This window comes from Zosterops lateralis (genome assembly GCF_965231275.1).
Source record: "Zosterops lateralis genome assembly, chromosome: 21".
In the NCBI taxonomy this organism is placed as follows: domain Eukaryota; kingdom Metazoa; phylum Chordata; class Aves; order Passeriformes; family Zosteropidae; genus Zosterops; species Zosterops lateralis.
The window spans coordinates 8,523,187-8,540,758 of NC_139781.1; the positions used below are offsets into that span (position 1 = coordinate 8,523,187).

General features: G+C 45.6%; 1 protein-coding gene across 1 annotated transcript in view; it reads right to left on the reverse strand.

Annotated features, from left to right (window-relative positions):
* The window catches only part of LOC310917752 (vascular endothelial growth factor receptor kdr-like), a 129,413-nt gene that overhangs the window by 18,050 nt on the left and 93,791 nt on the right, over positions 1-17,572 (reverse strand). The window contains exons 14-24 of the mRNA XM_083876262.1: positions 16,149-16,295; positions 13,830-13,955; positions 12,733-12,839; positions 11,757-11,892; positions 10,134-10,238; positions 7,070-7,183; positions 5,203-5,291; positions 3,497-3,662; positions 2,862-2,959; positions 883-1,005; positions 687-798 (exon numbers count right to left, since the gene is read on the reverse strand). Of these exons, the coding sequence (XP_083732388.1) occupies positions 687-798; positions 883-1,005; positions 2,862-2,959; positions 3,497-3,662; positions 5,203-5,291; positions 7,070-7,183; positions 10,134-10,238; positions 11,757-11,892; positions 12,733-12,839; positions 13,830-13,955; positions 16,149-16,295 (1,323 nt within the window). The remainder of the gene's footprint in view (positions 1-686; positions 799-882; positions 1,006-2,861; positions 2,960-3,496; positions 3,663-5,202; positions 5,292-7,069; positions 7,184-10,133; positions 10,239-11,756; positions 11,893-12,732; positions 12,840-13,829; positions 13,956-16,148; positions 16,296-17,572) is intronic.

A 17,572-nucleotide genomic window follows, 5' to 3' on the forward strand; every position in this document is an offset into this window, starting at 1 on the left:
CAGCTCCAGACTTTGCATTTTCACTTGGCATCTTGAGCCCAATCATTAATTTTAACTGATCCATGAGCTAAAGATAGAAGGAGATTAGAGTTTGCTTTAAGATTAGAGTTTGCTTTAAAATCCAGCAGCTTAAGTTGACAATGCTTCTTGTTTTCTTTTGTCTGCAAGTGCTGATTAAAAAGCCAGAGCTGACATTCCTGAATTCCCTGAGGAAAAACAAATCCTGCCACTCTCTGCAAGGAGAATCTGAGAGCAGCAGAGCCCAAATGTCTGTGGGGCTGCTTGTCTGAGTTTTACAGATTTATCTGCTGGACAGTAACCAGAGCTCAGCCAGGCTGAGAAATCTAACAGCACATAAAGAACATTATTATTATTATTATTATTATTATTATTATTATTATTATTATTCTAGAAATGTCGTGGCTTGCAGACAATGCAGCTACAAGAGCCCCTGTTTTACCCTTGGTGGGTACAAATGTTAGATCCAGGATTTAGGATTTTTGATCTCTCCCTCCCCAGTGTTTTCACATCTTTTGTCAGGTGGAGTTCTCACTGAAATTTGGTTTATTTTACACCTGATTTTATCCTCAGTGAAACAGAACGATCACCTTTTGTTAAAAGCTTTTTCTTAGCTAAACAACCATAAATTAAAGGAAAAAAAAAAAAGGGGTTGAAACCATTCTTACCCAGAGAAAATATCTCCCAGAGCAGCACTCCGAAGGACCACACATCGCTCTGCGTGGTGTAAATTTTATCAAAAATAGCTTCTGGAGCCATCCACTTGAGTGGGAGCCGTGCCTGAAATCCAAGAGACACAACAGGTTGCCAGATGTGCTGCTCCTGACCTGCCTGAGGGTACCAAGAGAAGCTTTTTGCACTCACATCTCCCTTCCTGACGTAGTCGGGGTCTTTATAAATGTCCCTGGCCAGGCCGAAGTCACAGATCTTGACCACGTTGTTCTCGGACAGGAGGATGTTCCTGGCTGCCAGATCCCGGTGGATGCACTGCCAGGGAATGACACAGGGTCAGAGAGGGGTGGGCTAGGGGTCCCTGCTCCAGCTGGAGGCAGGAGAGCTGCTTTGGGGATGGGGAAATAAATTAATTGCCTTTGAAGAAGAGTAGGGAGTGGGGATTGCTCCAAATGGGATATGCAAAACAGAGAATAACTCAGAGAACAAGCCAATATTAGACTCAGTTTTCTGATTTTTCTGTCTGAAATAATTTTGCAGTTAAAACAAGGACAACAGTCCTGTTTTCTAGTTAGCTGAGCCCTGGGCAATTCAGGAGAAGCCAAAAAAGCAGCTGCAGGTGCATTTGGCAGTGCAGAACCAGGAGGGTGTGAGATGGGCTAACCCTGCTCAGGATTTCTGGTGGCTGAGTGTGAGTGCAGGCTCAGCTCTGTGCACCCTCTGGCCTGTGGATTTTACACTGCATTTACCTGGAAAGGTGTTCCACAGGCTACAAACCCCTTCCTGTTTATCCAACCCTGACAGTCCCACACCTCTGACAAACTAAAGGAATAACTGGACACTCCCTCCTCATTTTCCAGCAGTGTTGTTGCTCACCACACTAAGAGGAGCTTTCCCTACAAGCCCTTTCTGCATTTATTTGTGAGGCAGCTCCACAAATTGTCTGACAATCTGTGTTCACTCCTTCTATCTCAACCCTCCTGCTGCAGACACCAGTCCCTGCAGCCAAGAATGTGATGGATGTTCCTCCACAACCCCTTGAGTGCATCACCACCAGAGCTAGAGTGATCTCCAGCACTTGAACAGAAGAGCAAAAAGCAGATTTCTCAGGCTCAAAAGTGTGTTTGGGTTTCTCCCTCTCAGGCACCCTGCAGGCAGTTTTTAGGGAGGTGAGGAACTCCCTGCCTTTGGCCACCTGTAGCAAATCAGATCCTCCAGAGTCAAGGGCCTCTTGCATTTACCTGGAGAGGTGTTCCACAGGCTACAAACCCCTTCCTGTTTATCCAAGGGGCACTGACTTGGCTGACAGTCCCCACACCTCTGACAAACTAAAGGAATAACTGGATACTCCCTCCTCATTTTCCAGCAGTGTTGTTGCTCACCACACTAAGAGCAGCTTTCCCTACAAGCCCTTTCTGCCTTTATTTGTGAGGCAGCTCCACAAATTGTCTGACAATCTGTGTTCCCTCCTTCTATCCCAACCCTCCTGCTGCAGACACCAGTCCCTGCAGCCAAGAATGTGATGGATGTTCCTCTACAACCCCTTGAGTGCATCACCACCAGAGCTAGAGTGATCTCCAGCACTCCAACAGAAGAGCAAAAAGCAGATTTCTCAGGCTCAGAAGTGTGTTTGGGTTTCTCCCTCTCAGGCACCCTGCAGGCAGTTTTTAGGGAGGAGAGGAACTCCATGCCTTTGGCCACCTGTAGCAAATCAGATCCTCCAGAGTCAAGGGCCTCTTGCATTTACCTGGAGAGGTGTTCCACAGGCTACAGACTCCTTCCTGTTTATCCAACCCTGACAGTCCCAACACCTCTGACAAACTAAAGGAATAACTGGATACTCCCTCCTCATTTTCCAGCAGTGTTGTTGCTCACCACACTAAGAGGAGCTTTCCCTACAAACCCTTTCTGCATTTATTTGTGAGGCAGCTCCACAAATTGTCTGACAATGTGTGTTCACTCCTTCTATCCCAACCCTCCTGCTGCAGACACCAGTCTCTGCAGCCAAGAATGTGATGGATGTTCCTCCACAACCCCTTGAGTGCTAATCACAGCACAACCACCAGAGCTAGAGTGATCTCCAGCACTTGAACAGAAGAGCAAAAAGCAGATTTCTCAGGCTCAGAAGTGTGTTTGGGTTTCTCCCTCTCAGGCAGTCTGAGTGAGCTCACTTTTCGGGAGGCGAGGAACTCCATGCCTTTGGCCACCTGGAAGCTGTAGCAAATCAGATCCTCCAGAGTCAAGGGCCTCTTGTAGAGATCCTCAGCATCTAGGAGAGATCAGAGACGTGACAAAACCCCTCAGCAGAGCTGTGTGACACTGGTGCCGCTGGTGTGCTGACAGTGCTGGCTGTGAGATCTCACCACTGACCCACAGGTAGAAAATCAGGAGATTAACAAAATCCTCTCACCCATTAGTCATTTATTTTTTTAATGGGGAAACACCACCTGAGGCTGGGAGTGAGGGAAACTTTACAGACAAGAGCCCAGGGACGGAGTGACCTCACAAATCTGGTGAAACATTCTCATTTCTCCTCTCACACAACAGGAGCAGCTTTTGCACATAATACAGAATTCTCTCTTTTTGTGAGAGAGTTGGAGTGGGGACCAGGCAAGAGGAAGAATTTGGGATTCCAAGAACAAGCCAAGCCATGTAAGGGCTTGTAATAAAGTGTGTGAGGCACCAGGTACGTGACAGAAAACTTTCCAGTAAAAGATTTGGGATGAGGTGGGTTGTTTTGTTGTTGGTTTTTTTTTTTTTTTTTTTTTTTTTTTTTTTTTTTTTTTTTTTTTTTTTTTTTTTTTACCTTCTTCATCATCTTCTGAGTCACTGTAACTTTTATCTTCAATAAATCCTGAGCTGGCAGAGCTGCCTGTGCTGGCCACGCTCTCCAGGCGCCTCTTGATCAGCTCAGTCAAATCACTGTTGGACTCGTCCAGACTTTTCTCTGCTTGGTCGGAGCTTTCCTGGGACTGGAAAAGGCAGAAACACAATTTTTACTTTTGTGTGATGCAAAAGAATTTGAGGATTCAAAATGTGTGGCACAATGGCATGAGGAGAAAGGGTCCTGTGAGGATGAGCAGGTTTGAACACGATGTTTCCTGAGGTGGGGATAAATAGGAAACCAGATTTGTTTGCTCTAATTATAAATAATTAAAGGTTGGTTTCCTATTTATTCCCATTTATTATTCCCCTTTCACTGACAGCAATATTCCACATCAGAGTGACTGCACCAGCAAAATCTTCACTCACACAAATCCCTCACGTACTTTGCTGCCTACACGACAGCTATAATAATAATAATAATAATAATAATAATAATATACTATATCATATATTATAAATTATAATTTTAATAAATTATAGTAGTAGTATATTATATATAATACTACTATAATAATAATAGTAGTAGTACCAAAACCAATAACTATAATATAATACAATATAATATAATATAATATAATAGAATATAATAATGATAATGGTGGTAATAATAATAGTAACAATAATAATAACAATAGTACCCAAACCAATAACTATATATAATATAATATAATATAATATAATATAATACAATATAATCTATAATAATAATAATGGCGGTAATAATAATAATAGTAACATTAATAATAATAATAATAATAACAGTAGTACCCAACCAATAACTATAATATAATATAATATAATATAATATAAAATAATGGTAATGGTGATAATAACAACAACAACAATAATAATAATGGTGGTAATAATAATAATAACAATAATATTAAAAATAACAATAATGTTATATTATATTATATTATATTATATCACAATATAACATAATATATAATAATGATAATGGTGATAATAATAACAACAACAATAATAATAATGGTGGTAATAATAATAATAGTAATAATAATAATAACAATAACAATAATAATAATAATAATAATAGTACCCAAACCAATAACTGCTTTCACTTGGGGCTTAGGAACAAAAATCCCCAAACCAGATTTATATTTTGGGAGGGTTCACCTTCTCCTAGTCCAGTTAATGCCACTTTTTCACTACTTTTTTGTTGCCCCCCTCGTGCTGGGAAGTATTTCACAAGTAATTCCCTTTTTCAAGTGCTCTGGAGTGTTTGGGTACTTGGAACTAATTCTTTAGGAGATGCTGGAAGAGGACAGCAGTGATATCCTGCAGGGGGAAAATAAATCCCTCTTCTTGCTGGTACAAATTGAAATGTGGAGAGAAAATAAAGTGAAAAAATCCCTTTTTTTTGCTTGTACAAATTGAAATGTGGAGAGAAAAATACAGTGAAAAAATCCCTCTTTTTGCTTGTACAATTTGAAATGTGGAGAGAAAAATACAGTGAAAAAATCCCTCTTTTTGCTTGTACAATTGGAAATGTGGAGAGAAAATAGAAATACCCAACAGTTTTGGTGCCAGGGCAGAGCAAACCCATTTTTTGTCAGTGGTTATTGATTCCCTGCCTGGTGCCTGTGAGGAATCTCATTTCCTTACCTTGTATGCAATGAAATCTCCTCGTTTTCCCCTGAGATAATTGGACAGATTTCCATATTTGCAATATTCCACTATGACCATTAAAGGGCCTAAAACACACAGTGAAAGCCAAATGAGTTTCGAAGCACAGGAACAGTAACTAAGACTCGGTTTCTTATAATTCAAAGTGAGCTTCCATTTCTATTCCGATTACAGGTTTCGTATTTTCAGAATCTTTTGCTAAGCAATCGTATTTATAAGGTTTCCCTGATTCATCTTCACCAACAGACAGCACCAGGAGGGACAGGAATTCAATGCTGAATTCCTGCAGGCAGGACCAAGCCCTGGGGTGTTCCCTGTGGGTTCCTGCAGATCCAGGGCTCTGCTGCCTCCAGTGCACACCCTGGGGCTCACCAGCATCCCCAGCCCCTCTGCCTGGGGCTGGAACAGCCTGAAAACCTGCAAAAAAAGCCTGAAACCCTGCAAAAACCCCACCAAAATCCCCAAATCCCAGTGGTTCCAGTGCTGCCCCAGGGCTCTGCTGCCTCCAGTGCACACCCTGGGGCTCTCCAGCACCCCCAGCCCCTCTGCCTGCAGCTGGAACAACCTAAAACTCTGCAAAAAAACATCAAATCCTCAAATTCCCAAATCCCAGTGCTGACCCCAGGGCTCTGCTGCCTCCAGTGCACACCCTGGGGCTCTCCAGCACCCCCAGCTCCTCTGCCTGGGGCTGGAACAGCCTGAAAACCTGCAAAAAACATCAAATCCTCAAATTCCCAAATCCCAGTGCTGACCCCAGGGCTCTGCTGGCTCCAGTGCACAGCCTGGGGCTCTCCAGCACCCCCAGCTCCTCTGCCTGGGGCTGGAACAGCCTGAAACTCTGCAAAAAACACCAAATCCCCAAATCTCCAAATCCCAGTGCTGACCCCAGGGCTCTGCTGCCTCCAGTGCACACCCTGGGGCTCTCCAGCACCCCCAGCCCCTCTGCTTTGGGCTGGAACAGCCTAAAACTCTGCAAAAAACACCAAATCCCCAAATCTCCAAATCCTAGTGCTGACCCCAGGGCTCTGCTGCCTCCAGTGCACACCCTGGAGCTCTCCAGCACCCCCAGCCCCTCTACCTGGGGCTGGAACAGCCTAAAACTCTGCAAAAAACACCAAATCCCCAAATCTCCAAATCCTAGTGCTGACCCCAGGGCTCTGCTGCCTCCAGTGCACAGCCTGGGGCTCTCCAGCACCCCCAGTCCCTCTGCCTGCAGCTGGAACAACCTAAAACTCTGCAAAAAACCCATCAGATCCTCAAATCCACAAATCCCAGTGCTGACTCCAGGGCTCTGCTGCCTCCAGTGCACACCCTGGGGCTCTCCAACATCCCCAACCCCTCTGCTTGGGGCTGGAACAACCTAAAACTCTGCAAAAAACCACCAAATCCTCAAATCTCAGTGGCTCCAGTGCTGCCCCAGGGCTCTGCTGCCTCCAGTGCACACCCTGGGGCTCTCCAGCACCCCCAGCCCCTCTGCCTGGGGCTGGAACAGCCTGAAACTGTGCAAAAACCACCAAATCCTCAAATCCCAGTGCTGCCCCAGGGCTCTGCTGCCTCCAGTGCACAGCCTGGGGCTCTCCAGCATCCCCAGCTCAGAGCAATCCAGGGTTCTCCTCCCTGCAGTGCAGAATCCCTTTTGGGAACGGGACTCCAGAGAAAACAGAGAGGTGGCACCATGGGTGGGAGAGGTTCAGGAGCCCTGGATGGGATCAGGCCACCTCCTGTGAGCAGAGAGCTGGAACTGGCTGTATTTTCATTAACTGCACCACAGGCACTTCCAAACACCCCAAAAAGTGTCTGAAAAGTGTTTTATTTTTTTGCCCCTGATTTACTGAGGGCTCCTCACCTCCAGCTTTGGTGCAGGCTCCCAGCAGGTTGACCACATTGAGGTGATGTCCTATGTGGATGAGGATCTTCAGCTCAGACATCAGAGCCTTGCACTCGTTAGTAGTTGCACATTCTGCTTAAGATAAACAGGAAAATTCATCTTTACACAACAGGACACAGCAAGATCCTGTTTATCCTTTGAAACAAAACCCACCCAGGTTCCCTTTGCAGTATCTTGGCCTTTCAGGCTCTCACACAGATAATAATTCATCCGTTTCATTGTCTGCTGACCTTTATGGAGTGGGATAACACTTTATCTTTGTGGTGACTCTTCCTTTCTCGTGCCTGGCTTCTGGAGGGTGACTGGAGGGGTCCCTTCCCCTAAAAACTGACCCCACAGAGCCTTTGGCAGGGCTCAGTTTTGCAAACTCAGCAGGACTGAGACAACACCCCAGAGCTCTGCACTGCAGGTGATGAGGAATCCACAAAATGTCCCAGGGAATTACTGAAGCTCAGGTCTGTAAGATCTTATTGACCCAAGAAATAATTTTTTTTTAATATTTGTGTGTGAGCCATGAGCCTGACAGGGGAGGTTTATTATCAGGGATATTATTTTAAGGCAGGCACCCTCAGAGCAGGTTTTTCAGGTGCAGCTTTATCTCCCCAGCCTTGTCTCCAAAACTTCTATGATATATTTGATCAGGAGAAGCTTTGCCCTGTTTCCTTTGTATCATGTAATATTTAAATATAAATAAACAGTTATGTAACAAATCATTTGGTGTTTATGTTTGTAGAATCCCCCATAACTTTTCTCCAAACTTTGTGTCACAAAGGAGGAGCTATTCCAATACCCCTTCGGTCAGCAGAGTTTGATGTGTCCACTCCTGAATTTCCCCTGGCACACTCAGCCAGCTCAGAAATGCTTCAGATAATTCTGCACATGGAATTTCAGCCTTCAATCCAGAACAGACCCGAGCAATACTGCACAGAGACCCTTTTGAATTCCCTGGATGGATTGGAGAGGCACTAGAAAATCTGCTTTATTCATGAGAGTGATGAATTATGGGCACGTTAGTCGGGGAGGGGCAAACCAGAGCAGGAGGCAGCTGCCTCCACTGGGGCAGGGAGGTGTGAAACGATGGAAAATCTGCCAAAATGTTGCTGGCAGGGCAGAGCTGACATGAGGATCAGTTGGGAAGAGCAGCATGGAAGGGAATGAAGCCCCAGAGCTGGCCAGGGCAGGATATTTGGATGGAGATGGGAATGTGTCTGCACCAGGATCTCCTCCTAGGATATTCCAGGGATCTGGAAATGGGCATGGAACAGAGGATATGACAGCAGGAGAGAAGATGATGAGAAGGATGAGAATAGAGAGGCCCAGAGAGGTGATAAATGGGTGTTTTTGTGATTTCAGAGAGATGGGAGAGAGGCAGCTGGTGGTACAGCAGTCACTGGCGGTGGCATTGCAGGGGTTAATGGTGACATGCAGCAGGATGGAGATGTGAAGACCATGGCAGCAGGGCTGAGCCTTTGGAACCCCCTCAGGAGCAGCTCCAAGTAGGAAGCCTGTGGCTGATATATTCATTTCTCACTGTCTGAGGGCTCTGTGAGCTGGAGGAACCGGCCCTGAGCTCCCTCCTGCCCTCCACCCCATGGGGAAAGTTTCCCTTCACTTCAGCAAGATAAGATAATAAAATAATTCCCAGTAAGGTGTCTCTCATTCACTCCCCTGCCACTGAGGGTTTATTTTCCAGCCCCCTGAACTGTTCTCCATCTGGCCTGGCTGCCAGGGAAGGCTCAGCTCCAATTTCAGGCTTAATAACACCCGGTAATATGTCCCCCTCCTCACCCCACAGACCTGCAGGCTCCTGTTTTTTCTCCCTCGAGGAATACAAGCCTTCAGCAGCAGCACAGCACGGAGCTGCTGCCTTTTCCTCTCCTTGCATCCCCTCTGGGATGGAGAATTCCCACCTGGGAGCCCATTCCCTGCAGGACACTGAGCCCCATTCCCTGCAGGACACTGAACCCCTGGGAGCCCCATTCCCTGCAGGACACTGAGCCCTGTGTCCCCATTCCCTGCAGGACACAGACCCCCTGGGAGCCCCATTCCCTGCAGGACACTGAGCCCATTCCCTGCAGGACACTGAGCCCCTGTGTCCCCATTCCCTGCAGGACACTGAGCCCTGTACCCCTGGGAGCCCATTCCCTCTAGGACACTGAGCTCATTCCCTGCAGGACACTGAGCCCTGTGCCCCTGGGACCCCATTCCCTACAGGACACTGACCCCTGTGCCTTTGGCTGCCCCATTCCCTGCAGGACACTGAGCCCTTTGTTCCTGGGAGCCCATTCCCTGCAGGACACTGAGCCCCATTCCCTGCAGGACACTGAGCCCCTGTGTCCCCATTCCCTGCAGGACACTGAGCCCTGTACCCCTGGGAGCCCATTCCCTCTAGGACACTGAGCTCATTCCCTGCAGGACACTGAGCCCTGTGTCCCCATTCCCTACAGGACACTGAGCCCTGTGCTCCAGGGAGCCCATTCCCTGCAGGACACTGAGCCTTGTGCTCTTGGGAGCCCATTCCCTGCAGGACACTGATCCCTGTGCCCCTGGCAGGACACTGAGCCCTGTGCCCCTGGGACCCCATTCCCTGCAGGACCCTGAGCCCTGTGCCTTTGGCTCCCCATTCCCTGCAGGACACTGAGCCCTTGGGAGCCCCATTCCCTGCAGGACACTGAGCCCATTCCCTGCAGGACACTGAGCCCCTGTGTCCCCATTCCCTGCAGGACACTGAGCCCTTGGGAGCCCATTCCCTTCAGGACACTGAACCCCTGGCTGCCCCATTCCCTGCAGGACACTGAGCCCTGTGCCCTTGGGAGCCCATTCCCTGCAGGACACTGAGCCCTGTGCCCCTGGCAGGACACTGAGCCCTGTGCCCTTGGGAGCCCCATTCCCTGCAGGACACTGAGCCCTGTGCCCCTGTTAGGACCCTGAGCCCCTGGCTGCCCCCAGCTCCCCTCTGCAGCCCTGGGGTAGAATCTCAGAGGGATTTTTTTTTTTTTAAAATTTTTTTTTTTTTTTGTACCTTTCAGCATTTTTACGGCAACTGTTTTGCAGGTTGAAGATTTATCAATGCCAAAAGCAGACGCCTCCACCACCTTCCCAAAAGCACCATGACCCAGAGTTTTACCTAGAGAAGCAAGAGTTGAGAGTGAGCCCAGGATTGGGGCAGGGGGGGACATGCAACCTCAGCTGTGCAGGAGGACCAGGCACAGTGCACAGACACAGTCACAGCAGCCTCAATCACATATGGATAGGCAGGGATTGCCATCCATATGGCCTGGATGCAACACAGCAATACAGGGAGAGAACAGAGCAGGGGAATAAATCACTGCACTCACCGAGGGCAGGGCTCACCTACACGGGTTGAGGGGAGAAATGTAACCTGGGGGTGTCCTGGAGCTCAGGGAGGGCAGAGTTTGGGGTTAATTGTGGCACCCTGGTCTCTCATGAGGCACTCAGGGAGTCACAGTCCTTTAACCCTTTGGTTATTGGCATTGATTTGATGGAAAAGCTGCACTAAGTGGGATTTAGGATGGTAACTTTTCTTTATTTTCCCTTTCATTGTGGCACCCTGGTCTCTCATGAGGCACTCAGGGAGTCACAGTCCTTTAACCCCTCATTTATTGGCATTGATTTGATGGAAAAGTTGCACTAAATTGGATTTAGGATGGTAACTTTTCTTTATTTTCCCTTTCATTGTGGCACCCTGGTCTCTCATGAAGCACAGAGAGAGCCAGAGAGACACTCAGGGAGTCACAGTCCTTTAACCCTTTGATTATTGTCATTGATTTATTCATTTGATGGAAAAGCTGCACTAAGTGGGATTTAGGATGGTAACTTTTCTTTATTTTCCCTTTCATTGTGGCACCCTGGTCTCTCATGAAGCACAGAGAGAGCCAGCAAGGCACTCAGGGAGTCACAGTCCTTTAACCCTTTGATTATTGTCATTGATTTATTCATTTGATGGAAAAGCTGCACTAAGTGGGATTTAGGATGGTAACTTTTCTTTATTTTCCCTTTTATTTGGATTTTCCTGGTGTGCTCTGAGGGCTCTGGCTTTTTGGTGCTGCCAGTTTTTGTGTCCCACCATCATCTCAGATTTTATGATTTTTTTCTATCCTCTCCTCCCTCCCTGTTTTCCAGCTGCAGCACCAAGAGCACGCACAAATACAGATTATTTTCCCTGCACTCCACAGTGCACACAGATGTTACAAACACAGCCAGCTCTTTTACATTTTCTCACCCCATCAGCCACCGAGCTGAGCTGTTCAGTGAAATGCGACTCATTTTTTTCCAGGAGAGCTTTTTTAACAGCTCCGAGCCAAGCTCTGATGGCTGATAAGGAAATGATTATTTGATGAATCGATACCTTTATTCAGAAAGAAAAATCCACTTTCCTTTTTCCTCTGTGGGGATGAAATCACACTTTTGGCAGGGACAATACCTTGGAGGTACCTTTCTTTCCAAAATTTTGGCTTCTCTTTTCCAAGGAGAGAAAATTCCATTCTGGCTGATCATGAGCTCAATGATCCCAAACCCAAAAGTGACAATACCCTGGCTCTTCCTGGGTTATCCAACAGCCCCAGCACCCCTTGGGAACCTTTTGGGATGATTTTTCCCCGGACTGTGAGGCCAGAGGACTCACCCAGGCGCAGCCTGTCCCTGGGGAACTCCCACTTGCTGCTGTCGTAGGGCAGGCGCTCGCACTGCTCGTCCAGGGGCATCTCCTCGGGGTCCATGATGATGGACAGGTAGCCTGTCTTGATGTCGGTGGCGTCGGGCTAAAAAAACAGGGTGGGGAGGGATTGTTTGTGATTATTTGTTATTTAAAATAATAATAATATTAATGTTATAATATTAATAATATAGGAATTATTATAATGTTATCAATATCAATGTAATGTTATTAATATTAATATAATATTTTATTATACTGTACTATACTATAATATATAACATAATATTTAATTCTTAATTATATATAATATAATATAATATATATATTATATATTATATATATTATATTATATTATATATTATATATAATATTATATTATATTATGTTATATACACATTATATATAATATTATATAATTATATCTATAATAATGTTAATATAATATAATATAATATAACATAATATTTAATTCTTAATTATATAATTATATATTATATTATATAATTTATTATTACATATATAATATATTATATTATATATTATATATTATATCATATTTACATTATATATAATATTATATATTTATATATAATAATGTCAATATAATATAATATAATATAATATAATATAATATAGCATAACATAATATAATATAATATAATATAATATAATATAACATAATATATAATTCTTAATTATATAATTATATATTATATTATATATAATATAATATATATTATGCTATATTCATATTATATATAATATTATATAATTATATATATAATTATAGTAATAAAATATAATAAAATGGACCCAAAAATAACGGACTGAATTTTACAGGGCATTTTTCACCAGTTTTTCTACCATCTGCCCCAAACATTTATCCCTTTGCTGTTGGACAGAGGCAAATCCCAGCCCCTGTGCAGGGCAGGAACTCTCTCACCTTTCTCAGCTTGCGGATGAAGAGGGTGAGGAGGAGCCAGAAGAGGGTGGCAGCCAGGCCTGTGCACACCAGGATGATCACCTCGATGTTGGATTTCTCCTCAGAACCTGCAGGGTGAACCAGGTCAGAAATATGTCCCTGAGTGAACCCACTGGAATTGTGCATTCCTTTGATGCCTTAAGATTTAGATTTCATATTTGCAGACTTTGTCGTGTCTAGAGATGTAGCTCTGAGGCTCATATTAAGTGTTAATAAGCTCTGCAGGGACACAAAACAAACCCTTTTCCTGCTGCACACCAAGGACAACGTTCAGCCCCAAAAGCACAAACAAGGGTGGGCTGGAGGGAGGGACAAGAAGGATGGGACCTCACAGCCTGGAGCTGGAATTGGACAATTCAACCCCAAGGTGCAAATGGACCAAAACTTATAAAAATGTCAGACCTCATGACTGGCCATCCATTTTGTGACCATTTTGGGTCCACCTTGGGTCCATTTTGGGTCCATTTCATGACCATTTCGTGATCATTTTGGGTCAATTTTATGACCATTTTGTGCCCATTTTGGGCCCGTTTTGTGACCATTTTGGGTTCATTTCGGGCCTACCTTGGGTCCATTTTATGACCATTTTGTGTTCATTTCGTGCCCATTTTGTGCCCATTTTGGGTCCATTTTGTGACTCTTTTGTGCCCATTTTGTGACCATTTTGGGCCTACCTTGGGACCATTTTGGGTCCACCTTGGGTCCATTTTGTGACCATTTTTTGTCCATTTTGTGACCATTTTGGGTCCATTTTATGACCATTTTGTGACCATTTTGTGTCCATTTTTTGTCCATTTTATGACCATTTTGGGTCTACCTTGTGACCATTTTATGACCATTTTGTGACCATTTTGTGCCCATTTTGGGACCATTTTATGACCATTTTGTGTCCATTTTGTGCCCATTTTGTGTCCACCTTGGGTGCAGCCCTGTCCAGGCTCCTGCCCTGCCCAAGGTGAACCCTAAAGCCCTTTCAATAAACCCCTATTTATTCTCCAGCTCTGCCCAGTCTCTGTCCCAGCCCATCCTTCCCCAGGCACCCCCCAGCCCGGGCTCACCTTGGATTTTGATGAAGGCTGATGTGCTGTCCTGGCCCAAGTCATTGGTGGCCTGGCACTCGTAGAGCCCCTCATCATCCTTCTTCACCCTCTCAATCACCAGGGTGTTGTTTTCCATGGAAATTCCTGGTTTAAGGCATTTTGGTTAATGGTTATCACAACAACCTCCTTGACAAAAATACTTTCAGGTCAGCTCCCATCCATCCATGGTGGGACACATTTTAATCCTGGGCTGCCAAACCTTTCCCTGATTTTATTTTTTTTCCTCTTTAACACCTGGATAAATTATTTATCGTCATTTAAACATGGTTTAGAGTGGGTAGAGGCTGGAAATGAAGGCAGGAGTTGGCAAAGGGTTGTAGGATTGGTGTCTGGGAAAAATGGGAATTCAGTGGGATCACTGAAGGCTGTGGGAAGGGATGGGGCTGCTAAAATGGGAACAGGGAACTCAAATTAGGGAATTCTTGGAAAAATAATGGTGTGAAGCAATCCTGGATTCACAGGATTAGGTGGAATAAAGAAATAGAGAGAATAGAGAGGAATAGAGAATATAGAGAATATAGAGAATACAGAGAATATAGAGAATATAGAGAATATAGAGAATATAGAGAATATAGAGAATATAAAGAATATAGAGAATATAGAGGGAATAGAGAGGTTGCCTAGATATGACCCATGAGAAACTTTAAGATTAACAACATTTAAAATTCCCAATTTCATTTTTCCTGATTTGAGGTGCTGCACTGAGAGTTCTCCTGTTTCATTGAGTGGATGATTGGGGTGGAAATAGGGAAACAGGTCAGGCTGGGAATCCAATAAAAGAAGGACATTTTGAATTTCTGGGTGCTCTGCCTGTGAATCCCGTTGTTGTTAACAAGAGCACTGCACACAGCCTGCCGTGCACTGTGCTGAAATATTTACCCCGAGGTGTTTTTTCCCAAATATTTTATTTATGTTTCCATTGGTTGTGTGAGTTACATGCTTGTCCCTCTAGAATTATTTATAAAATTTCAGGAGCTGTAAAGAGTTTCTCTCAGAACATTCCGATCTGAATTATAGATGGTCCTGGATTTCCTACCTAGCCCAAGTTGCAAAATTAAAGTCACAGGAGCAGCTCCTGACATGGGATTGTCCATGATTTATGGGAGGACTCAGGACAAAGTCACTTCTGGAGTCAGAGAGGTGTTCCTCTCATCGACCAATCCTTCACCAAATCCCAAATACTCTATAAACCCTAAATCATAATAAACTGCCCTCTTTTCCCTGCTTCTATTTGAGGGGTAAGTGTGGTTCTTTTCATGTCCATAATTGTGACAGCCCTTCATCCCATATCCCAAACCATTCTGAGCAGCAGGACCTCACCTGAGGCTGCTGAGATGGGGTTTGCTTTTTGTCCACAGGTGATGCTTTTTGTCCACAGGTGACCTGTGGAGGTCACAATTCCTGGAGCCCAATCCATGCCTTTGTGCTGGCCCTGACCCAATTACAATGAGAAACCCACAAAACTTTCCAGCTAAACTCCCTAAAATGTCTAAACTGAGACTCTTTCCCTATTTGGAAATGTCCATGTGTGTGTGTCCTGAGTCACAGCTCCATGTCACAGCTCCATGTCACAGTTCCACGTCACGGTGACCCTGCCAGCCCTTCATCCCACATCCCAAAGAATTCCGGGCAGCAGGACCTCACCTGAGGCTGCTGAGATGGGCTTAGCCCTTCTTCCTCCAGGTGACCTGTGGAGGTCACAATTCTTGCAGCCCAGTCCATGCCTTTGTGCTGGCTCTGACCCAATTACAGTGAGAAAAATCACAGAACTTTCCAGCCAAACTCCCTAAAATGTCTAAACTGAGACTCTTTCCCTATTTGGAAGCACCTGGCTGGGGTGAGGTGTGAGATGCATTATCACACATGTCCATGTGTGTGTGCCCTGAGTCACAGCTCCATGTCACAGTGACCCTGCCCATCATCCCAAACCATTCTGAGCAGCAGGACCTCACCTGAGGCTGCTGAGATGGGGTTTGCTTTTTGTCTACAGGTGATGCTTTTTGTCCACAGGTGACCTGTGGAGGTCACAATTCCTGGAGCCCAATCCATGTCTTTGTGCCGGCCCTAACCCAATTACAGTGAGAAAAATCACAGAACTTTCCAGCCAAACTCCCTAAAATGTCTAAACTGAGACTCTTTCCCTATTTGGAAGCACCTGGCTGGGGGTGTGAGATGCATCACCACACCCATGTCCATGTGTGTGTGCCCTGAGTCACAGCTCCATGTCACAGTGACCCTGCCCATCATCTCAAACCATTCTGGGCATCAGGACCTCACCTGAGGCTGCTGAGATGGGGTAGCCGTTCTTCCTCCAGGTGACCTGTGGCTCTGGGGTCCCGCTGACCCTGCACTCCAGCAGGATCTTCCCGCTGATGTTCACCTCCAGGTCCGTCAGGTTCTGGATCACCAGCGGCGCCGCCCTCGCTGCAGCCACACAGGGAAAAGAGTCTCAGTCAGCTCTGGGGAGCCCCTTTCCCTCCCCTCCTCCCTCCTTTCTGAGCTGGATGTGCCAAAGGTTGGGTTGGTTACTTGATCAAAAATCCCCTCCAAAGGTTCTGGGAGGAGTGGGTGAGTTTATTTGGTTTATTTTCCCACTTGGGTTTGGCTGCGGATCCAACTCCTCATCCTCTGAAGGAAACAAAGGGCTGGGAGTGGGTGGTGCACATGAAGAATGAAGACAAAAAGGAGAAAGGAGTGTAGGGGGGAAGAGGAAACACTTCTGAAGGTTTTTTATCCTCCATCTGCACTGAGTGCAGTTTTCTCCTTACTACAACCATGGTAATGCCCACTTTATGTTCATTTATAAAAGGTGCAGGACAGCAATGAATTAAAACTATGGTAATACCTGCTTTATGTTCATTTATAAAAGGTGCAGGACAGCAATGAATTAAATCACAAGCACAGCATAAAATAAACCTCAAACTCACAGTGGGGATAGAAGATGAGAGGCATTAGAAGATATAAAATGTTTGACTAGGGGAAGGAAAGCTGGTTTGGAGGGGCATTTCCATGTGTGCTCTCCACCAGAATTCCCCAACCTGTGCCAGACAAATAACAGACCCCAGTGATCCTCACAAGAGGGAGATCCTGACTGCAGCTCTCCATGGATGTATTTATTTATTCCCAGCCTGGCTGTGTTTTTCCCATAGCCCTGCTGTGTAGGTGTGTGTGTGGAGGTGGAAATCTGAGTGACTGCACCAAAATATCTGCCAGGGGAGAGGAAAGGGAAGTGCCTGAAGGCAGAGAGCAGAGCCAGGTCAGTGTCTCACAGCAGGTGATGCTCACAGGTGGGGACCAGACAAATTTTTACCACTGCCCCACACCTGGGTGAGACCCCTTCCTCTGTACCCCAGGAAAAGGGAGATGTTTGGAAAATAAATCTGGAGCTGGAGCTGTGTTTAGGATCTGTGTGTGTGAGGGAAGGGATGGGGAGGCTGCACAGGGAATGTTCTCCTGCACCCTGGGCTGTGCCTGAGTGCCCAGAGCTCCCAGCAGTGCTGACCCTGCAGTGCCTCACCAGCCACAGGAGCCAGATTGAGAATCCCAGTCTAATCCAGCTGCTGAATTGCTCTGACTCCTGCTCCCTGCCTTGCTGCTGAGTGTCTCACTTCTCTTCCAGCTCTGTGCTTTGGGTTTTCTTCCCCACTGGAAGGTGGTTAATAAATCTATCCCTCCCCCATGGCAGCAGCCCTTTTTTATTC